Source organism: Narcine bancroftii, chromosome 2 (genome assembly GCF_036971445.1).
Source record: "Narcine bancroftii isolate sNarBan1 chromosome 2, sNarBan1.hap1, whole genome shotgun sequence".
Classification (NCBI taxonomy): Eukaryota; Metazoa; Chordata; class Chondrichthyes; order Torpediniformes; family Narcinidae; genus Narcine; species Narcine bancroftii.
This window is the reverse complement of record NC_091470.1, coordinates 371,659,922-371,677,798: the sequence shown is the minus strand read 5'-3', so window position 1 is coordinate 371,677,798 and position 17,877 is coordinate 371,659,922. Positions and strand designations below refer to the sequence as shown.

The 17,877-nt window shown below is 52.1% G+C and overlaps 1 protein-coding gene across 1 annotated transcript in view; it reads left to right on the top strand.

Annotated features, from left to right (window-relative positions):
* Window positions 1-357: 357 nt before the first annotated feature.
* ttc19 (tetratricopeptide repeat domain 19) overlaps window positions 358-17,877 on the top strand; it is a 31,673-nt gene continuing 14,153 nt past the window's right edge. The window contains exons 1-7 of the mRNA XM_069922615.1: window positions 358-679; window positions 4,591-4,682; window positions 6,110-6,220; window positions 14,734-14,772; window positions 14,965-15,021; window positions 15,614-15,675; window positions 16,572-16,666. Of these exons, the coding sequence (XP_069778716.1) occupies window positions 373-679; window positions 4,591-4,682; window positions 6,110-6,220; window positions 14,734-14,772; window positions 14,965-15,021; window positions 15,614-15,675; window positions 16,572-16,666 (763 nt within the window). The 5' untranslated portion in view covers window positions 358-372. The remainder of the gene's footprint in view (window positions 680-4,590; window positions 4,683-6,109; window positions 6,221-14,733; window positions 14,773-14,964; window positions 15,022-15,613; window positions 15,676-16,571; window positions 16,667-17,877) is intronic.

Here is a 17,877-nt window from a genome sequence, read left to right as displayed (position 1 = left end):
TTTTCCAGCATGTTTGTGTATTGCAGATGTTCTTGTTGAGCTCCAGTTTGGGTCCAATCTTTCCAGTCCTCCCTATCTAGCCATGAATTATCGAGCTAAGGTGAGGAGGAGCTGGCTGAGCACAAAAGGCAAGGCTGGATGGTCTGCAAACATGATGTGCCAACTGGAAGTTCCCCCTCAGCTTCCCATCATCATCGAAAACAAACTCCCATCAATTTGCTTCCCTCCAGCTGATGGACTGAATGGCTGCTTTCTTCTCTCTTGGGATGTCTGGGGTGGCCTGAAACATTGGAGTCCTGGTGATGTGCTGGTGGGGAGGGAGTTCCAGGCTCAGATCCAAGGGAAAGTGGTGGCGCTCCCCTGCTCTAGTCCATGGCCACAGGCCCTTCAGCCCCTCCTGCGCCTGTCCCTTTAACGTGGCGGGGCATGGCCCGCGAAGGAGCGAGTCACGTGGTCGGAGTCCTCTCCGGGCGGGCGACGGCGACGATGCTGCGGACAGCAGGAAGCCGCGGCCTGTGCGCCGGCCGCTGGCTCTGGGTCCGAACCCCCGGCTGCCGGTCGAGCCAAGGGGCTCCCGGAGCACCGCGACGCCAGGCTCCTGACTCGCAGCGCGTCCCTGCTCGGCCCACGGCTCAGTGGGAGAGCGGAGGCCCCGGGCCCCGGAGGGCAGCGTCACTGGGTGAGAGGGCAGACCCCGCCCTTAGGGGCACGTCAATCACCTAGACCCCGCCCCCCGGACCCGTCAATCACCCAGACCGTCCCTTGGGGAACGGTTCATCACCCAGACCCCGCCCATTGGGCATGCCAATCACCGAGACCCAGCCCCTCTGGCATGTCAATCACCCAGACCCCGCCCCTCTGGCATGTCAATCACCCAGACCCGCCCCTCTGGCATGTCAATCACCGAGACCCCGCTCCTTGGGCATGTCAATCACCGAGACCCCGCTCCTTTGGCATGTCAATCACCCAGACCCCGCCCCTCCTCCAGACCGCCCCTCCAGACCCGTCAATCACCCAGACCTGTCCATCTCAGACCCCGCCCCTCCAGACCCGTCAATCACCCAGATCCCGCCCCGGACCTGTCAATCACCCAGACTCTGTCCCTTGGGGGACAGTTCATCACCCAGACCCTGCCCCTTGGGCATGCCAATCACCGAGACCCCGCCCCTTGGGGCATGTCAATCACCCAGACCCCGCCCCTCCTTCAGACCGCCCCTCCAGACCCGTCAATCACCCAGACCTGTCCATCTCACAGACCCCGCCCCTCCAGACCCGTCAATCACCCAGACCCCGCCCCGGACCTGTCAATTCCCTAGACCCCGCCCCTTGGGTATGCCAATCACCGAGACCCCGCCCCTTGGGGCATGTCAATCACCCAGACCCCGCCCCTCCTTCAGACCGCCCCTCCAGACCCGTCAATCACTCAGACCTGTCCATCTCACAGACCCCGCCCCTCCAGACCCGTCAATCACCCAGACCCCGCCCCGGACCTGTCAATTCCCTAGACCCCGCCCCTTGGGTATGCCAATCACCGAGACCCCGCCCCTCAGGTATGTCAATCATCGAGACCCCGCCCCTCGGGCATGTCAATCACCCAGACTCTGTCCCTTGGGGGACAGTTCATCACCCAGACTCCGCCCCTTGGGACATGTCAATCACCCAGACCCCGCCCCTCCGCCAGACCCATCAATCACCCAGATCTGTCCATCTCACAGACCCCGCCCCTCCAGACCCGTCAATCACCCAGACCTGTCCATCTCACAGACCCCGCCCCTCCAGACCCGTCAATCACCCAGACCCCGCCCCGGACCTGTCAATTCCCTAGACCCCGCCCCTTGGGTATGCCAATCACCGAGACCCCGCCCCTCAGGCATGTCAATCATCGAGACCCCGCCCCTCGGGCATGTCAATCACCCAGACTCTGTCCCTTGGGGGACAGTTCATCACCCAGACTCCGCCCCTTGGGACATGTCAATCACCCAGACCCCGCCCCTCCGCCAGACCCATCAATCACCCAGATCTGTCCATCTCACAGACCCCGCCCCTCCAGACCCGTCAATCACCCAGACCTGTCCATCTCACAGACCCCGCCCCTCCAGACCCGTCAATCACCCAGACCCCGCCCCGGACCTGTCAATTCCCTAGACCCCGCTCCTTGGGCATGTCAATCACCGAGACCCCGCTCCTTTGGCATGTCAATCACCCAGACCCCGCCCCTCCTCCAGACCGCCCCTCCAGACCCGTCAATCACCCAGACTCCGTCCCTTGGGGAACGGTTCATCACCCAGACCCCGCCCATTGGGCATGCCAATCACCGAGACCCCGCCCCTCTGGCATGTCAATCACCCAGACCCGCCCCTCTGGCATGTCAATCACCGAGACCCCGCTCCTTGGGCATGTCAATCACCCAGACCCCGCCCCTCCTCCAGACCGCCCCTCCAGACCCGTCAATCACCCAGACCTGTCCATCTCAGACCCCGCCCCTCCAGACCCGTCAATCACCCAGATCCCGCCCCGGACCTGTCAATCACCCAGACTCTGTCCCTTGGGGGACAGTTCATCACCCAGACCCTGCCCCTTGGGCATGCCAATCACCGAGACCCCGCCCCTTGGGGCATGTCAATCACCCAGACCCCGCCCCTCCTTCAGACCGCCCCTCCAGACCCGTCAATCACCCAGACCTGTCCATCTCACAGACCCCGCCCCTCCAGACCCGTCAATCACCCAGACCCCGCCCCGGACCTGTCAATTCCCTAGACCCCGCCCCTTGGGTATGCCAATCACCGAGACCCCGCCCCTCAGGCATGTCAATCATCGAGACCCCGCCCCTCGGGCATGTCAATCACCCAGACTCTGTCCCTTGGGGGACAGTTCATCACCCAGACTCCGCCCCTTGGGACATGTCAATCACCCAGACCCCGCCCCTCCGCCAGACCCATCAATCACCCAGATCTGTCCATCTCACAGACCCCGCCCCTCCAGACCCGTCAATCACCCAGACCTGTCCATCTCACAGACCCCGCCCCTCCAGACCCGTCAATCACCCAGACCCCGCCCCGGACCTGTCAATTCCCTAGACCCCGCCCCTTGGGTATACCAATCACCGAGACCCCGCCCCTCAGGCATGTCAATCATCGAGACCCCGCCCCTCGGGCATGTCAATCACCCAGACTCTGTCCCTTGGGGGACAGTTCATCACCCAGACTCCGCCCCTTGGGACATGTCAATCACCCAGACCCCGCCCCTCCGCCAGACCCATCAATCACCCAGATCTGTCCATCTCACAGACCCCGCCCCTCCAGACCCGTCAATCACCCAGACCTGTCCATCTCACAGACCCCGCCCCTCCAGACCCGTCAATCACCCAGACCCCGCCCCGGACCTGTCAATTCCCTAGACCCCGCCCCTTGGGTATGCCAATCACCGAGACCCCGCCCCTCAGGCATGTCAATCATCGAGACCCCGCCCCTCGGGCATGTCAATCACCCAGACTCTGTCCCTTGGGGGACAGTTCATCACCCAGACTCCGCCCCTTGGGACATGTCAATCACCCAGACCCCGCCCCTCCGCCAGACCCATCAATCACCCAGATCTGTCCATCTCACAGACCCCGCCCCTCCAGACCCGTCAATCACCCAGACCTGTCCATCTCACAGACCCCGCCCCTCCAGACCCGTCAATCACCCAGACCCCGCCCCGGACCTGTCAATTCCCTAGACCCCGCCCCTTGGGTATGCCAATCACCGAGACCCCGCCCCTCAGGTATGTCAATCATCGAGACCCCGCCCCTCGGGCATGTCAATCACCCAGACTCTGTCCCTTGGGGGACAGTTCATCACCCAGACTCCGCCCCTTGGGACATGTCAATCACCCAGACCCCGCCCCTCCGCCAGACCCATCAATCACCCAGATCTGTCCATCTCACAGACCCCGCCCCTCCAGACCCGTCAATCACCCAGACCTGTCCATCTCACAGACCCCGCCCCTCCAGACCCGTCAATCACCCAGACCCCGCCCCGGACCTGTCAATTCCCTAGACCCCGCCCCTTGGGTATGCCAATCACCGAGACCCCGCCCCTCAGGCATGTCAATCATCGAGACCCCGCCCCTCGGGCATGTCAATCACCCAGACTCTGTCCCTTGGGGGACAGTTCATCACCCAGACTCCGCCCCTTGGGACATGTCAATCACCCAGACCCCGCCCCTCCGCCAGACCCATCAATCACCCAGATCTGTCCATCTCACAGACCCCGCCCCTCCAGACCCGTCAATCACCCAGACCTGTCCATCTCACAGACTCCGCCCCTCCAGACCCGTCAATCACCCAGACCTGTCCATCTCACAGACCCCGCCCCTCCAGACCCCATCCTTGGGGACCTTCACTCACCCAGACCCCTCCACTCACTCCACCCCTCAGCATCTGTCATCCTCTCCCCCAGACCCCACCTCTCTCGATCACCCTCTATCCATCCCGTCTGGACCCTGCCCTCAGTCCATCCATGACGTCAAACACTGCGTGATCCTCAGGCCCTCACACTCACTCCATCCACTCCTTCCTCACTGATGTCGTGTTTTCCGCTCCCCCTCCAGCTCTGCTCGCTGCCTTTGGCCTTTTTCGGTGGGGAGAGAAGCAGGCGGAGACAGACGAGGACCAGATCATCCTCCTCCTCAAGCAAGCAAAGGTGTGGCTCTCCTGAGGGTGGCAGTGTCCACTCAGATACCTGGTGGAGGTGAGGATGTCTCACCCTGGCCACAATTCATCCTCCCTCAGTCAATGGTTCAACCGTCCTGCTCGACCCCTGGGGTCTCACCCTCTCCTGGTAGTACTGTGGGAGGGTCACCCTGTGAGAAGGGCACGACTGTGGTGAACTATTGTTTTAAACAGTGGTCTAGTTTGTATTTTGTAAATATGCCAGACCCATTCCCCGAAAGGCCTGGGTCCTGCAGGGCCAGCTTCTTCAAAGACCCCTGTGTCCAGGAATACTTTCACATCACTGGAAGATGGGAATGTGGTCGTGATACTTGCTCCCAAATATCATGGTTGGAAAATGCACAAAGGCTATGAAGGGGAGTGATGGGACCCCGGGCGTTACAGCGAGTGTGAAAATGGAGGGGAAAATCCATGATTTGCCTACAAAACGCGAAGGCGGTGGGTCTAGTCACGAGTTGATCGATTCATAGACTCACCGGCCGTCTGTCACTTCAGCGACTTGGTTGAGACCGTGTTTCACAGAGACTTGGAGTGTGAAAGAGTGCAGCCCCTGCTTGTGGACTTGAAGGAGTTGCTCCTCAAGTTTTAGCTGGATTTCAGCCCCACGCTCCTGGGCTTTGGGCACCTGGTATGGAGAAGGGAGGGTCGATCGAGGGTTGTCCTCATCGATCTGGTAGTGGGCCTGGCCGAGATGGCAATCTATGGGTCCAGGCAACGGACAGTCGAGGGTTCAGCTGGATTGGTAGAGCAGCTCTGTTTTGTCTGTGCAAAAGGAAATTTAATGCCATCTGGTTCAGCTCGGACTGACTGCCTGACGCACCTGTGTGGCCATTATCACTGGAGAAGGAACACTCAGTGGTCACAGGTCTCTGGGAATGGTTCCCCCCCCCCCCACCACCAAGGGTCAAGGCCACAGAAAAGGTGGCAGCACTGAGTGAGGATCACTGTGGGAGGAGCAATGCTGAGGGGGTCACTGTAGGAGGGGCAGTGCTGAAGAGGGGGTTCACTGTGGGAGGGGCAGTGCTGAGCGAGGTCACTGTGGGAGGGGCAATGCTGAGGGGGTCACTGTAGGAGGGGCAGTGCTGAAGGGGGGGTCATTGTGGGAGGGGCACTGCCGAGTGAGGTCACTGTGGGAGGGGTGTTATTGAAGGAGGGTCACTGTGGGAGGTGTGGTATTGAGGGGGGGTCATTGTGGGAGGGGCAGTGCTGAGCGAGGTCACTGTGGGAGGGGCAGTATTGAGGGAGTTTCATACTGGGGAAAGGGCAATGTTAATAGGGCACAGTCGCTGACTGAGCTCCATTGTTGGTGTTGGTGGACCAGTTGCTGCTCATGGTGACCTTCAGTGAGTTGCAGTGAAAGGTGAGTGTGGACTTTTAACCCTTTCTGTCCCTCTGCAGCTGAGTGCGATCAAGGGCGAGCTCGAGGAGGCTGAGCGGTTTTTGCACCAAGCCCTTCACCTGGCCCAGCAGTCACACAACGACCAGGCTCTCAGCTACACCTATGCTCAGGTGAGAGTAAGACCATAAGAAATAGGAGCAGAAATAGGCCATTCAGCCCCACCATTTAATCATGAGCTGATCCATTTCCCACTCAGCCTCACTAACGGCCTTCTCCTCATAACCTTTGATGCCCTGGCTAATCAAGAACTTATCATTCTCTGCCTTAAATACACCCAATGATTTAGTCTCCACAACCACCTGTGGCAACAAATTGGAGGCCCTTTTAAATTTCCTGGTAAAATGGGGTTAACTGGGCAAATTACTGGGTTGAAGACCCAGGTACGGGCGATTTGAAAAGGCCGACTGGGCAAGCCCGGTCAAAATCCACCCAGGTCTCAGACCTACCTTGGAGGTGGTCAGGAGACCCAGTAAAACTTACCTGGGACATCCTCCTCTGCCGATTTGAATGAGCAAATGGCTCAGCCGGTTAATCTGGTGACATCAGCGCTTGAATCCCCCCAGCTGGCTCAATGGCTATCTTCCTTACCCATAATTCCCCACACCCCTGGAACTCTCTGATGCTGGGTAATGAAGACAGCCATTGCTCCCGAATGGAGCTGTAACCGCGAACTGGAGCGGCACGTCGAGGCAGCACCTTGCCCCTCCCCCCCCATTTGCGTTAGCACCCTCCCACTTCCCTTCCCCTCCCGTTCGTGATAGCACCCACCCCACCGTTTGGGCTGGCTTTGGGTGATTTTAATGCCTGACTGGGGTTTAAATTATTTGGGCATCTGGCTACACTGCTTGGCAGCACTGCACCCCTGATGCCAAGTCGGGATTTAGATGGGGGGAATTAGGTGGGGGGGGCAGCTGATGGCTGGGAGGAGGGGGTGATGGATGGATGGGGGTTGTTTAGGAGAATTTTATTTTAAACAGAAAGGTAACAAAAACTTCAAACAGAAAGGGAACAGAAAGAACAGGGGGTTCCCTGTGGGGTTGGCTGTGAGTGCATAACATGTCACCTATTACGTCATTGCAGAGGCGGGCAGATTCACCACCTTCTGGCTAAATAAATTACTTCGTATCTCTGTTCATAGTGGACGCCCCTCAATCCCCCTTGTCCTAGACTCTCCCACTCTGGGAAACAAGCTTTCTGCATTTACTCTGTCCAGGCCTTTCAGCATTTGAAATGTTTCAATGAGATCCCCGCCCCACCATTTTCCTAAATTCCAATGAGTCCAGGCCAAGAGCTGTCAAACTCTCATATGATAACCCTTTCATTCCCAGAATCATCCTTGTGAACCTCTGAACCCTCTCTAACGTCAACATATCCTTTCTTAAATGAGGAGCCCAAATCTGCTCTCAATACACCGTGAGGTCTCGCCAGTACCTTATAAAGCCTCAACATCACATCCAAGCTCTTGTATTTTATTCCTCTTGAATGCCAGAATTGCATTTGCCTTCTTCACCACCAACTCAATCTGCAGGTTTACGTTCAGTCAATCTTGCACAAGAACTCCCAGATCCCTTTGCACCTGGGAGTTTTCTCTCCATTGAGAAAATAGCCTATTTTTTCTACCAAAATGCATGACCAATACACTTCCGACATTAGATTTAATTTGCACTTTTCTGCTCATTCTCTTCATCTGAGTCCTTCTGCAGTGACCCTCCTTCAATAACACCCCTCCTACAGTGACCCCCCCTTCAGCACTGCCCCTCCTACAGTGACCCCCTCAGCATTGCCCCTCCCACAGTGACCTCACTCACTACCTGTTCCTCCATAAAGCAATTCATTCCATAATCCAGATCATTAATATACAATGTAAAAAGAAGGAACCTCAACACCGACCCCTGTGGAACACTATTAGTAACCGGCAGCCAGTCAGAATATCATCCCTATATTCCGATTAGAACCATAAAATATTACAGCACAAAAATAGGCCCCTTCGGCCCTTCTAGTCTATGCCAAACCATTTTAATTTAAAAATATTTGTAACAAGCCATTTTGGCCCATGAGCCTGTACCACGCAATTACACTCAATTAACCTATAACCCCCAGTACGTTTCGAATGGTTGTAGGAAACCAGAGGCCCTGGGGAAAACCCACACAGATACGGGGAGAACGTACAAACTCCTTAAAGACAGTGCGGGATTCGAACCCCAGCCTTAATCACTGGTGCTGTAACAGCATTATGCTAACCGTTACGACAACCATGCTGCCCTAGTTCCACTGCCCTACACAGCGCTCCATATCTCTCTCATCCATGCACATGTGGGAGTGAATAATTGGGTAATTGAGTTCATTGGCAGCGAGTGAGGAGTGGCCCAGTGTGTGAGTAGCACAGGGAAGGAGTGGAGCTTGAGGCTGTGGCTTGTGGCTTTGGCGAGCAGAGGCTGAGAACGAGCTTGCTTGCTACCAGAGAGGTAAGGCCAGGTGATGAAATTTAAATTATTTAATTAAATTTGGATAATGGAGACAGCTAAGGCAGTGGGTTGCTCTGGTTGCAGGATGTGGGAAATTTGGGACAGTGTACTTGTCCCTGACGATTACAGCTGCAGAAGGTGCATCCAGCTACAGCTCCTTACAAACCGAGTTAGGGAACTGCAGCTGGAGTTAGATGAACTGTGCATCTTGAAGGAGGCAGAGGTAGTTGTAGACTAGAGTTTCAGGGAGGCAGTCACCCCCAAAATTCAAGGGGGCAGGTATCTAGGTGTCTGTCAGGAGAGGGAAGGGGAAGATGCAGACAATGCAGAGTACCCCTGTGGCCATTCCCATCAACAACAGATGTCCCATTTTGGATATTGTTGGTGGATACAAGCTATGAGGGACAAGTCGAGGTGGTCACGTCTCCAGGACAGAGGCTGGCTCCCTGGCTCAGAAGGGAAAGGGGGAGAAGAGGAGAGCGATGGTGATTGGAACTCGTTGGTTAAACAAGTGGATAGGAGGTTCTGTGAACGAGATCAAGGCTCCCAGATGAACTGTTGCCTCCTAGGTGCCAGGGTCAGGGATGTCTCTGATCAAGTTCACAGCATTCTGGAGGGGAAGGGCAAGCAGCCAGATGTCATGGTCCATGTGGGGACCAATGACATGGATAGGAGTAGGGATGAGGTCCTGAAGAGGGAATATAGGGAGTGAGGAAGAAAGTTAAAAAGCAGGTCCTCAAGGATGGTAATCTCAGGATCGCTGACTGTGCCACAGGTCAGAGGGTAGGAACAGGAAGTTATGGCAGATGAATGCGTGGCTGAAGAGTTGGTGCAGGGAGCAGGGGTTCAGATTTCTGGATCATTGAGATCTCTTCTGGGGAAGATCTGACCTGTACAAAAAGGACGGGCTGTACCTTAACTGGAGGGGGACCAATATCCTGGCAGGCAGGTTTGATAGAGCTGTTGGGGAGGGTTTCAACTAGTTTGGCGGGGGGGGGGGGGGGGTTGGGAATCAGAATGTGAGGGCAGAGATTAGGGTAGAAGGGAACCAGGATGTTAGGTTGAGAAAGAGGAAATAGAAAAAAGTCAAAAATGATGTGCAGCAAAGATGATAAAAAGGACGGGCAGGTGAAAAGACGCGATCATTTACTATAGAAATACAGCAAAATCAGTAACAGATACTGGTCTAAGGGAACTGTACGTAAATGCACGGAGCATTAGGAAAAAAGTAAATGAGCTTGTTGTACAGCTACAGATTGAAAGATATGACGTTGTGGCCATCACGGAGACATGGCTTAATGAGGGGATGTGATTGGGAGCTGAATGTCCAAGGGTACACAATGTAAAGGAACGATAAGGGGGGTGGCGTGGCCCTGATGGAAAGCAATGATTTTAAATCACTAGCGCAGCTTGTCGATAAGCCCACCAGGGGATTGGCAGTTTTAGATTGGGTGATGTGGTGATTAGGGAATTAAAGATTGATACCAGGGATGGCGGGACTTGCATATGAAGAAAGGCTAGAACGACTGGGCTTGTACTCGCTGGAGTTTAGACAATTAAGAGGAGATTTAATAGAAACGTTTAAAATTCTTAAGGGATTTGACAGGCTAGATGCAGGAAGATTGTTCCCAATGTTGAACAAGTCTAAAACCAGGGGTCACAGTTTAAGGATAAAGGGGAAGTCCTTTAGGACTGAGATGAGGAAGAATTTTGTCACTCAGAGGGTGGTGAATTTATGGAATTCTCTGCCACAGGAAGTGATTGAGGCCAGTTCGATAACTATATTTAAGAGAGAGTTACATTTAGTACTTGTGACTAGGGGGATCAGGGGGGTATGGAGAGAGAGCTGGAACAGGATACTGAATGGATGATCAGCCATGATCAAAATGAATGGTGGTGTAGGCTTGATGGGCCAAATGGCCTACTCCTACTCCTATTTTCTATGTTTCTATGTAAAGGTAATGGAACCCTTGGGGAGTAGTGATCATAACATGATAGAGTTCAGTTTCAAATTTGAATAGGAAAAGTTGATATCAGGTTTGTCAATATTTCAGTGGAACAAAGGAAATTACAGAGAGAGGAACTGGTCCAAGTTGACTGGAAAAGTAAGCTCAATGGAGGGATGGCAGAGCAGAATTGGATGATATTTTTACAAGAAATAAAGAAGATTCAGGATAGATATATTCCAAGAAAGAAGAAAATTATGAATGGAAAAATGGAACAAATGTCTCTCTCACAAGAGAGGTTTTGGCTAAAATAAAAGCAAAAGGGAGGGCAGACAAGGAAGCAAAAATTAGTGGGAAAACAGCGGACCGGGAAACTTTTAAAAACTCACAGAAAGGGACAAAGAAAGGCATTAAGAAAGAAAAGATGAATTATGAAAGAAAGTTGGCAAATTACATACAAAAAGGATACTAAGAATTTTTTAAAAATATATATAAAGAGTTAAAGAGAGACATGGGTAGATATGGGACCGAATGAAAATGATCCTGGAGAAATTATAGTGGGTAACAAAGAGATGGCAGAGTAACTAAATGACTATTTTGCGTCTTCACTGAGGAAGACAATAGAAATATACCTGATAGTCAGAGTCCTCAGGGAGTAGAATTAAGAATAGAAGAATAGTCAGGATTACTAGAGAGACAGAGCTTAGTAAGATGAATGGACTAAAAGTAGATAAGTCTCCGGGACCAGATGAGGTGACCCATGGGTTCTGAAGGAAGTGGCTTTGGAGATTGGAAATGATTTTCCAGAAATCAATAGGCTCAGGCATGGTTCCGGAGGATTGGAAGGTTGCAAATGTAGTTCTGCTGTTTAAGAAAGGAGGGAAGCAGAAAAAAGGAAATTATAGGCCTATTAGTCTGACGTTGGTGGTTGGAAAGTTATTGGAGTCGATCCTCAAGGACAAGGTTATGAAATATGTAGAGGTGCATGACATGATAGGTCCAAGCCATCATGGGTTCATGAAGGGAAGATCCTGCCTGACCCATCTAGTGGAATTTTTGGGGAAATCTCAATTAGGAAGGACAAGGGAGAGGATGTGGATGTTGTGTATTTGGATTTTCAAAAGTCCTTTGATAAGGAGGCTGCTTAATGAGATGAGAGCACATGGAATGATAGGAAAGGTATTAGACTGGGTGGAGCATTGGCTGATAGGCAGGAAGCAAAGGATGGGAATAAAGGGATCCTGTTCTGGTGGGTTGCCAGTTACTAGTGGTGTTCCACAGGGGTCAGTGTTGGAGCCGTTTCTTTTTACAATGTATATCAATGATTTAGATTATTGGCTGAATAGTTTTATGGCAAAGTTTGCAGATGACACCAAGATAGGTGGTGGAGTAGGAAGTGTGGAAGATACCGAAAGGTTGCAGAGAGACTTGGACAGTTTAGGAGAATGGGAAAAGAAACGGCAGATGAGATCCAATGCGGAGAAATGTCCAGTTGGACATTTTGGAAGAGGAAATAAACAGGCAGATTATTATTTGGATGGGGAGAAAATTCAAAATTCGAAAGTGCAAAAGGACTTGGGGGTCTTCGTGCAGGATAACCTGAAGGTTAACCACCAGGTTGGATCGGCAGTAAAGAAAGCGAAAGCTGTGTTGGGATTCATTTCAAGGGGAATAGTGTATAAGAGTAAAGAGGTGTTGATGAGGCTCTATGGGGCACTGGTGAGATCTCGTTTGGAGAACTGTGTGCAGTTTTGGGCCCCTTACCTTAGAAGGGATGTGATGGGTATCTAATTAGTCAGGGGATCAAGGGCTATGGGAAAAAGGCTGGAATTTGGAACTAGATGGAGTGGCAGAGCAGACTTGATGGACTGAATATCCTACTTCCTGTTCCTTTATCGTGAAATTCTTCTTAAATGTTAAAATTGAGCCCCCATTCACCATTTCAACAGGCAGCTCAGTCCACACTTCCACCACTGTCAGTGTGAAGAAGTTCGCCCTCATGTTCCCCTAAACATTTCCCATTTCACCCTTTACCCAAAGCCTCTGGTTTGTATCTCACCTAACCTCAGTTTAAAAACCCTCTCTACATTTACTCTATCTCCATAATTTTAAATCCCTCCATCAAATCTCCCCTCATTCTTCTATGCTCCAGGGAATAAAGTCCTAACCTGTTTAACCTTTCCCTGTAACTCAGTTCCTGAAGTCCGGGCAACATCCTAGTAAATCTTCTCTGCCCTCTTTCTATCTTATTGATTCTCTGCTTCTGCCAATCAGCCAATGCTGTACCCTTGCTTGTATGATTCCTATTATACCATGGGTTCTTGTAAAGTAGCCTCGTGTCCTACTGTCTGCTTCTTCTTTGACTTGGCTTCACAGATGAAGATTTATGGAGGGGTAATGTCCACGTCAGCTGCAGGCTCATTTGTGGCTGACAAGTCCGATGCGGGACAGGCAGACACGATTGCAGCGGTTGCAGGGTAAAATTGGTGGGTTGGGGTTGGGTGTTGGGTTTTTCCTCCTTTGTCTTTTGTCAGTGAGGTGGGCTCTGCGGTCTTCTTCAAAGGAGGTTGCTGCCCGCCGAACTGTGAGGCGCCAAGATGCACGGTTTGAGGTGAGATCAGCCCACTGGCGGTGGTCAATGTGGCAGGCACCAAGAGATTTCTTTAGGCAGTCCTTGTACCTCTTCTTTGGTGCACTTCTGCCTCGGTGGCCAGTGGAGAGCTTGCCATATAACATGATCTTGGGAAGGCGATGGTCCTCCATTCTAGAGACGTGACCTACCCAACGTAGTTGGATCTTCAGCAGCGTGGATTCGATGCTGTCGGCCTCTGCCATGTCGAGTACTTCGATGTTAGGGATGAAGTCGCTCCAATGAATGTTGAGGATGGAGCGGAGACAACCCTGGTGGAAGCGTTAATGTCTGCTTAATGTAGTAATATATACCTGATTAATATACATTAGGACTTCATACCTGATTTTATTTCAGCTATTTTTCAGTTGTGAACATGGGAGAAATTTCTACCATACCAGGGTTGTGGGAGGAGGGAGGGACAGAGCATTTCTACCATACCAGGGTTGTGGGAGGGAGCATTTCTACCATATCAAGGATGTGGGAGGGGTGTGGCAGGGAGCATTTCTACCATACCAGGGATGTGGGAGGGGAGTGGCAAGGAGCATTTCTACCATACCAGGGATGTGGGAGGGGAGTGGCAGGAAGCATTTCTACCATACCAGGGATGTGGAGGGGAGTGGGAGGGAGCATTTCCACCATACCAGGGGAGTGGGAGGGGGGAATGGGAGGGGGGAATGGGAGGGAGCATTTCTACCATACCGAGGGTGGGAGGGAGCATTTCTACCATACCAGGGTTGTGAGAGGGGGGTGGGATGGAACATTTTGTTTGTTTGCTTTTTTTCCTTATGTGTATCTGTTTATAAAAATCTAGCTTTTTTTTGCTTCAATAAAATACCTTTTTAAAAAAAGTAGCCTTGTGTGGCACCTTGTCAAAGGCCTTCTGAAAATCCAAATTTGCCACATCCACTGTATCTCCCTTATCCTGCCAGCCCCTTCCTCAAAGAATTCCAATAGGGTTTGTCAGGCAAGGTTTTGGATTTGTCATATGAATCCAAATACTCTGCAACCTTATCTTTGACCGTTGTATCCTACATCTTCTCAACCACTTACGTCAGGCGAACCAGTCTATAATTTCTGTTTATTATAATTGGTCTGTATCAGGCGGCATGGCTAGTGTAGCGATTAATGCACCATTGTAACAGAGCCAGTGACCAGGGATCAAATCTGGCACTTTCCTTAAGGAGTTGGTATGTTCTCCTCCTGTCCACTTGGGTTTCCTCCAGGGGCTCCATTCAAAAACATACGGGAGGTTGTAGGTCAATTGGGCGGCACAGGCTTGTGGACTGAAGGGGCCGGTTACCATGCTGTAGGACTAAATGTAATAATTTCCTTTCTGCTTCTCTTCTTGAATAATAGGAAGGGTCTGTGCAGCAGGGGGGTATGGGCTGTCCATTGAGAACAGGCATGGACTCCTGATTCGATGCCAGAGGTGTGTTGGGGTTAGGAATAGATAGCGGTCTGGCTGCAGGTGGAGGGGTGAGGGGGTTGAGTGCGACACACCGTTGGTGTCCCGGGACCCGTGACGTGGGCACTGTGGACTGTACACTTCCTGATGCTGCTTCCTTTGTCCTCCTCTGTAGATGGCGAACCTGGCCTACCTGCGCGGAGACCTGCTCAGTGTAAGTGAGATTGACAATGGTACCCTGACCCGCCCCTCCTTGAGCTTCCCGGCCCATGTACACTGACTCCGCATGTTCCCACCCCGTACAACCATCGAGCTTGGACTTCCTGGACCTGTTGACCTTGGGTCCAGCATCCCATGAGGCATCGCTCTGCCCCACATGTCTGAGTACTCGCTGTCTCTCTCACAGGCTGAGGAACTCTACAAGGCAACCATGAGGCAGTTACTGAGTTCAGGGAGGCGGCAGGTGAGTGAGCAGATCCTGACCAAGGTAATTACACCACGTGCAGCTGACAAGGCCAGCCTCTGAAGCACATTCCTCATTGCCCAAGGATGGGTGGGAGTCATACTGGTGAAGGATCCCCCACTACTGGTGGCAAGATGGTGCATGGTGCACCTCTTGGAGGGTAATCAGCTGATGGTGGTGTTCCCGCTGCCTTCATCCTCCTGGGTGGGAGGGGGCTTAGATGTTGAATTTGGGTGGTGCTGCAGGTGGCTGGGAGAGAACCTGGTGCATTATGTAGATGGTGCTCCTATAGCCTGGTGGTGGAGGCCTGGAATGTTGGGGGGCTGGATTGAAGGCTGAGCAGACAAATTTTTGGTCCTGTTGAGTGTTACAGTCCAGTGTCCATGGCCCCCTTCCCCTTTGCTTCACTAAAGCAATGTAAGGGTAGTAGACACTCACTCTCTCTCTCACATCCATCTTTATCTCTATTTTTCTTTCTTTCCCCCTTGCATTTTTCTCTTGCTCTTTCTCTTCTTTCCCTTTCTTCCTTTCAATTTCTTTTGCTTTCCCTCTTCCCTTTATCCCTTTCTCCGATGCTCCTCTGCCTCTGCAGGACGATAATGCACTCATCGAGATGTCCCTCAAGTTGATCAGCATCTACGCATCCACTGAGCGGTGAGTTCGTCAATGGGGAGCAGCAAAACTGCCCTTTGACGGGGAAACTAGTCTCCCCACCCCCTTCCATCCCATGTCCTCCAGCAGCCCAGATTGGGAACCAGGGGCAGGCTCCCTGGGAGATGGGGTCTCTTGGCACTGACCCCCTTTGGGGTTGGAAAGGGGCAGGGGCAAGAACCTCCACCATGGGTCTTGGAGAGGGTGAGCCACAGGGAGAGGTGGAGCAGGCTAGGGCTTTATTCGTTGGAGCATAAGAGGATGACGGGCGATCTCACAGAGGTAGACGGAATCCAGAGAGAAATAGATTGGGTGAACGCAGAGAGTCTTTTGCCAAGAGAAGGGGAATCAGTAACCAGAGGACATGGGTTTAAGGTGAGGTGGGGGGAAGAGATTTAACAGGAACCTGGGGGGTACCTTTTTTATACAGAGGGTAGTGGGTATATGGAACAGGCTACAGGAGGTGGTTGAGGCAGGTGCTATTGAAATGTTTAAGAAGAAAATTGGAAGGATATGTAGATAGGATAGATTTATAAAGGGATATGGGCCAAATGCTGGCAGATGGGATTAGAGTGGGTGGCGTGGGCAAGTTCGGCTGAAGGGCCCGTTTCCACACTGTATGACTGACTCTATTAACCCCCCCCCCACCCCACCCCTGCTCCTTCCCCAACACCAGCAGCATTTTTTGGCATGATGATGGGGGGGCGGGGGGGGGGGGGGAGATGGAAAGAGTTCAAATTGTGAAGTACCATGTGACTTATCTTATTTCTACTGGGGTGCGGGGGCTTCTGTAGCCCATCGGCTGCTCACAGCTCATCGCCTTGGTCAGGCATGCCCTGCGTCTCCCATTAAAGCAGTCCGACTGACTGATCCCTGTGCTCCTTCCCTCTCTGACACAGGCACAATTTGGCTGTGGAGGGGTACAAGTGGTGCATTGATTCGCTGGAGGAGAAACTTCAGCGTGAGGGAGCAGCTCCTGAGGAAGCTTTGTCAGGTAGGATGGTGGGTCAGTGGGATTGATTCCAGCCTCGCCCCCACCCAATGTTTCCTGCATCGCCATGAGGTCAGCCTGCTCCACCATGCTCACATTCAACCCCCAGCCCCCACCAGTAGCAGCACAGTTTATTGTCAACTGATTGTACAAGTAAACCCTAACAAAACAGCTTTCTCTGGTCCTCAGTGCAAAACACGCAGACGCACAACCAGACAGAGCACACATACAGACAAATATTTCATATACAGGTACACATTCCGTTATCTGGATATCTAAAATCCGGAAAGCTCCAAAAATCCGGCAAGTGGGGAGAGAGACACAGCACAAGTCGGGCAGATGAGGGGGAGAGACCGGCATCACGAGTCGGGCGAGTGAGGGGGAGAGACATGCAGCGCTGGGGTGGGGGGGGGGGGAGAGACGGCAGCGCAACTGGAAAGAGGTGGGCGTGGATACGGCAGCACAATTCGGGTAGGTTTAAATTTGGCTTTCCGAAATCCGGAAAAAAACAAAATTCGGAACACACTGTCCCCCAAGGGTTCCAGATAAAGGATTGTGCACCTGTACAAGACAAATATTCATATGTATGAATAAATAAATATTTAGATTTCATTTTTCTTTTAATTTAGACATGACATGCAGCACGGTAACAGGCCCTTCTGGCCCATGAGCTCATGCCACCCAGTTGGCCTACAACCCCCGGCATGTTTTTTGAAGGATGGGAGGAAACCGGAACCCCCAGGGAAACCCCACGCAGACACAGGGAGAACGTACAAACTCTCTACATCAGTGTGGGATTTGAACCCCAGCCACAGTTGTTTTTCATGAATATGAGAGGCTCAGATGATTAGTGTGAGCAGTGCTACAAGATCAAACCAGCAACCACAAAGAAGGCATATCACACAGGGGTAAAGATGAACAATTACTTTATTAACAAAAATTCACCTTCAAACTTTAATTCAAAATCCCCCCTTTTATAATAATGCCCACTGGTGACTATGCAAATTCCTAGTGTAAAACTAATAAATTCCCCAGCCTAAATATAACATATGTAATTAAAGTCTAAGATATATTTCCAACCAGCCCACAGAAAAACTTAGACACAAAACACATAAGCATATAATCCACCTCTTGATCCAACAATCTGCTCTTTTCCTGATTAACTCGGTAAGGATGCTGCTTAATAGGCTTAGCATCACTGACCTCCACATCAT